Raw genomic sequence first — 6080 nt, forward strand, 5'->3', positions numbered from 1 at the left:
TTGTTTTTGAATGTTTATATTGAAAAAGAGAGTCCTGTGCCAATAGAGATTCTCCATTCTTGATAAATGATCCATGAATGATTGAAATAGCCCACCTCCTGTCCGGTGGTCCCCCATGGGCTCAAAGAGGTCAAAGGTGGCGGTGGCCCCATCCTGCATGGGTAAGTACTTCCTGAGGCCTATGGGGTGAGGGCAGCTCACACGCCCCATCTTGCCATACAGTGCTGTCTGTAGGTGGCCACTTTTACCCCACAGCAGGGGCGGAATGTACCTGCAAAACACACAGAGATTCACTATGGGCTGTTCTGGCTCGGACAAGGCTTACTTAGTTAATTTACTTTACTCAAGAGATGAAAGGTTTATTCGCAGGTAATAAAATACATTGTAATTCTTGGTATAGGCCCTAGGAGTTCTATCACATAGGCTAGTAGCCTAAATCGCACACATACAGTACACTCTACAATGCCATGCTAACTTGAGATCTGTGCACAGAAACATGTGTGGAACGTGCAACAGTGTCCATAAGAGGTTTCTGTAAGAAACAAGCACACAACAGCATTAGGATGTCCCTTGAAGTAATAGAATAACTTTACTTGATGACTTGTTCTTGCTTATAGTTTTGTCTTATTTCAGTCAGTCAGCTAATGTAGTATACAATTTTACTTGTATTAAACCTTTAACTAGGCAAGTTAATTAAGAACTCATTGTTATTTACCATGAAGATCTACTAAGTGGCAAAAAGGCCTCCTGCGGGGAACGGGGCTGGGATAAAACCATTTTTAAAAAGGTAGGACAAAACAGACTTCATGACAAAAGAGACACCAATATTACATTAAAAAAAAGAGAGACCTAAGACAACAACACAACATGAAAACAAAGCAGCAGCTCAACACAGTAGCAACATGACATGGCAGCAGCACAACACGACAACAACACAGGGGCAGCAGCACAACGTAACACAGTAGCAACACAACACAGCAGCAGCACAACGTAACACAGTAGCAACACAACACGGCAGCAGTACAACATGACAACACAGTAGCAACACAACACGGCAGCAGTACAACATGACAACACAGTAGCAACACGACAATAACAAAGTGGCAACAGCACAGCATGACAACAGCCCAAACGTGGTTAAGCACAGACAACAAGGGCAAAAAGGTGGGTGGTTTATTTGCTGTGTTGACTTTCAGTCACAGTGCGTTGGAACAACATTTACACACAGCGGGGGACAGGGAAGAGATTCACATTCCTAAATAGAACACACACGAAGCTGACCATCCTTGATAATGCATCTGCCCTGGTACTGTATCTGTATGGGAGTAGACGTAGGTAAGGGTCCAACCCTGCAGGAGATCAAAGTGGATCTATCTGCTGCTAGCACTGCAGTGAGACATGAGCTGGGCTAGTCATATCACAGTCATACAATCTACCATCTCACATCCGCACACTGAGTTTAGCACAGAAGTACAGCGAACATTTAGCAGGAAACCCTTGGCAAATGGCCAAAAACAAGTAGTGGTTTCCATTTTAGGTCTGTTTATAGATTAGCAGCCACGATAACAAAAGAAGGAGATCGATGTTGACAATTGCAATGTCCTCAAATGTAGCTTTGGCCTACTCTTTGGCCTTAAGATTTAATGTCCCTGTGATGAAATTGAGATAAATAGAACTAGCTAGGCAGCTCCCTGACTGGAGCGAATAGCTAGGCAGCTCCCTGACTGGAGCGAATAGCTAGGCAGCTCCCTGACTGGAGCGAATAGCTAGGCAGCTCCCTGACTGGAGCGAATAGCTAGGCAGCTCCCTGACTGGAGCGAATAGCTAGGCAGCTCCCTGACTGGAGCGAATAGCTAGGCAGCTCCCTGACTGGAGCGAATAGCTAGGCAGCTGTGAGGCTGTTTGCAGAGATAACCAAGGCCGGAGATAACCAAGGTCAGGGTGAACCATGGTCAGGGTGATCCTCTCCCAGTCAAAGGATGGACTGACGGTCCACACACATGGGTGGGGAGTGTACACACTGGTACAGTAAATATCGTCAGCGAGCAAAGTCTGTTGCTAAATCAACAGTTACACAACCCCCTCAATCTCATCTTCCTTCACTGTCATTAGAGCAGTCTGAGCACCTGGACATTACTTCCCTTACATAACGCCCATCTCAAAACACACAATGACCGCTGATGCTTCCCCACACCATTACTAATATTACAGATAAGACCTCCAACCCCTGTGTAAACATCATTATCAACTCTGACGTAGGTAGAGTTAGGGAGGTAGCATGAAGTAGAACAGGAAGCAGGAGTACTCCGGACCTCCAGGCTGATTTAAATATCCCCGATATAGACTAATACACTAAAGTCTTGGTCAGGTTTGATTCCCCAGAACATTCTCGCTCTGCGAATTATCCTCGACTGGCAGGGATGACGTAATGTTGTCACAGGAGGATTAAGAGGACAAGGGGAGGAGTCCAGGCAGGCAGGCGAGGGGGGGCAACAGACCAGCTAAGACCACAAGCAAAGGCTATGGCCCAAAACTGTTCAAATGACTCATCTGACATGACTGATGAAAGCTACACTTATCTACTGTGTGAATGAAATCAGTCTGTCATATTGCCTACACTTTAGAGTGGTGTAGGTCTGGGTGCTCCAGTCAAGACATTCCAGCAAACCTGTGTCCACACGCATGTAGCTACATGTCTGTGCACAAGTTTGTGTCCTCATGCATGTCTATGTGCACGAGTGTGTGCACTGTAACCTGCTGTCGCCCTTGACAGTCAGCAGCAGACCAAAGCAAAGGAAACAGAAGCCAGCATGGGCTGATAGATAGACAACTAAGGGTGTTGTCTGAGGTACAGATCAAAGTCACAGGTCTGTTCTATAGGAGGTCTGATTTAATAACTAGCCTTTTGATATGATGCAATACACATCCCTCTGATCTACTGTCTGAAGGGGTAACCACAACACTTTTTGGGGGTAAAATCATGGGGTAAGAGTTGGAGCTAAACAAAACCTAAGCTCAACGAGGCATTCATAAATGATATTCTTCAAAAAAAACAATAGCTACATATCATTAATCTAAACATTCAAAAACGGATGTACCAATCCCACATTGCCCCTTTACAGGGCTGGTTTCCTGAACACAAAGCCATCCGAGACAGATTGAGATAAAAGGCCAAGTAGACCTCTGATCATGGAAACCTGGCTTCACTCAGCATCAGAGAAGAATGGCTCTGCTGCACATCACTCCAGTGCAGGACCTGCCCTTTCAGAGGCGAACTCCCAAACTACTTAGGCTATTCCCAAACTCTCCGTAGGCTAAATTTAATCAAATATTTCAGCTGCGCCCTTATTTTCTAGAATACAATGACAGATGGAATGCATGGACTGCTTTGAACACAGAGTCGTTGCCCCCCTGTCTCATATTTCCTCCACTGTGTACCTCTCTCCTTCTCCATGATTGATCTGTCCGTGGTCACCGTGTTGGAAACAGTGTTATGCAACTCGACTGGGTGTCACTAGGAGTTACACAAACCGTCTTGGACCATTAGTCAGCATAAACAGAGCCAAGGAGCAATTGATGAATGAAAGACAGCCCTACTAGCCCAATATCCTTTTACACACGTTCTGTCTTGGCTAGCTTTTGACTGAGTACAGCCCAGTGGAGGGATATAGTGCAAAATTAAGATTAAAATGTATTTAATTAAGAAGCAATTCACCTACTGATTAGTATAATGAACCTTTAAAATTATAAAATCTGCAAGAGTTGGAGCTAAACAAATTGTCTTATCATATACTTATTAAGCCTATGACTAGATAAAATTAACTGACGGCAAATGTTTAACTGGGCATCCCTCCCTGAGGAAGTCTGGAACATTCCAGGTCCGTTAGTCACGGCTAAAAACACACAGACAGACTGTCAAACAAAAGCAAACAGCGCACATGAACACACACAAACCTCAAACTACATCTACAGTCTGTTTGGATAAAAAGTATCTGCATCCCAATTCCCTACGTGCACTAGTCTTGACCAGAGCCGTAAGGGAAGCACTTGTGGCCAGAGATTTGAGATGGAGTAACAGAGGCTTACATAATGAGACAGCAGCTGAGGGAAGCCTCCAGAGTCTCCCACTGGGCTTCAGACTCCCTTAAGACAGGACTATTAGGCCAGTAGAGTAGAGTACTGGCTCTGAACCATGCCACACATTCAGAGAAACCTCTAGTCATACAGGAGTATCGTTTTTTTCCACAACACACAGGAGTTCTTTGGAATGTGGGACTAGATGTAGGCTATAGTGTAGAGTGACAACAGAAGTGTTGGTGCGATCTTGGCAAGGCGATCATGGGGCAGTGGTCCAATTACAGGCTACTGAAAACCCCCTGAACAAATCATAGGACCCCAATAAGCTATAAAATACTTGTGGCCTTGGGTTAGAGTGTCCGCCCTGAGACTGGAAGGATGGGTTCCCCCGGTCGAGTCATACCAAAGACTGGAAAAATGAGACCTGATGGGTCTCTGCTTGGCACTCAGCATTAAGTTATATTGGGGTAAAGACCTGCACTAGACTAGTGTCCTGTATGGTCGCAGAACACGGCCAAAGACTGAACCACAGGCAGAAAGGTCACTCACTCTTTGGTCAGGATGGGGCAGGACTTGAGCAGGAAGCGGTTCAGGGGCGTGTCCTGGTAGGTGATGTCAGGAGCGGCGGTGGGACTCTTGAGGTTCAGGCAGCGGACGATGACATACAGCACCGTGGCGACCGCTGCCAGCTTCATGCCGTCGAACATGGCCGGCATCTCCGGGGCGACGATGGTGTAGTCATAGTAGCCCGAGTCTTGGGTGGCCATGGTGCCTCTGAGACAAACACAGAGAAGTAAACAAAGCGTTAGACTGTAAATACTCCACTTAGAACAAATACAGCTAGTACGGATGATCCTGCTACACAGAACACATTAAATCAACTAGCCTACATCAGCCATGCTCACTAGTACACTGATTAACTGTACCCTGGACAACAAAACTACATTAATGTCACTTTAAAACTTACATCTTGTTCACCAAACTTAATCAGTGGCCGTAAACAGTGTGGACCATGGAACAAACAGGGCACAAAGTGGTCTAGCTATTTCTCTGTCAAAAAGAGGAATTCAAGGCATGTAGCCTAGCAACAGCTAAATATGTTTCAGCTGCCTGCTAGGAGCAATGACAGAAGCAGAAAATGAACAAAGCCAATGATGGTAAACAGACTGGCCAAAACAAAAAGAGATGGTGGAGAAAGAGGTAGGCTGGTTTACAGTCCAAAAAGAGGAACTTGTGGTATGTAAATATGAGAGTCAGATGATGAGGTAGTTTAGATAAAACAAACAAACTTCCGAACATGGATAGGAAAGAGTTGAGCAATTCTATCAAACAATTATTTACTTACAATTTAGGTTTAAATTCAATAAAAAGATGATCCACTCTGTCCAACAGCCTTTATTTGTGCAGTGACAGAGTCACAGTGACGTGGTCAAATCTGGAAGAAAAACAATGTTTTAAAACAGGTGTTACGAATTTGCACGATCTGCCAAGACAACCCAACAGAACATCAGAGAAATTGTGCCTCTTCATATCTCCATACTAGACTTCTTTCCTTTAACATGGTTCTACAATCCCTGTAGTTCCTCTTCAATATTAAGCACTGACCTCAAACCAGTCATTTGTGACGGATGTGATAAAGTTCATTTGTCTCCTTGGTTAACAAGAGAGTGTGCAGTGATCAATCCTAACAGCCCCATTACTAACAGTGATCCCCGCTGTCCTCCACTGCTCCAAATGGAATTCCCTGTAGAGCATGGAATTACTGCGCTCTCCAATCAGAAAGAACACTATCTGATAAGAATCAATTACATTAGCCATGGCCACTAAGGTCAGCAGGCCGAGCACTTCTATGAATCCTTTCTAAGGCTGTGTGCACTACGCCTATATAGGGAATAGGGGATGTAAACTAGGCTCTGTGTGTTCACCTCTATACCATCTAGAATGCATTAGTTATGTCCTAATAACAACTGCAGTAACTACAAGCCACTTTTTTTGGGGGGGGG

General features: G+C 44.8%; 1 protein-coding gene across 1 annotated transcript in view; it reads right to left on the bottom strand.

The window, feature by feature from the left end:
• The window catches only part of LOC149983119 (monoacylglycerol lipase ABHD2), a 28963-nt gene that overhangs the window by 20621 nt on the left and 2262 nt on the right, over nt 1-6080 (bottom strand). The window contains exons 2-4 of the mRNA XM_090239039.1: nt 5423-5512; nt 4627-4851; nt 96-271 (exon numbers count right to left, since the gene is read on the bottom strand). Coding sequence (XP_090095165.1) covers nt 96-271; nt 4627-4844 — 394 coding nt within the window. The 5' untranslated portion in view covers nt 4845-4851; nt 5423-5512. The remainder of the gene's footprint in view (nt 1-95; nt 272-4626; nt 4852-5422; nt 5513-6080) is intronic.

The sequence above is a fragment of the Oncorhynchus mykiss genome, chromosome 6, assembly GCF_057628025.1.
Source record: "Oncorhynchus mykiss isolate SJ-2025 chromosome 6, ASM5762802v1, whole genome shotgun sequence".
NCBI classification, from domain to species: domain Eukaryota; kingdom Metazoa; phylum Chordata; class Actinopteri; order Salmoniformes; family Salmonidae; genus Oncorhynchus; species Oncorhynchus mykiss.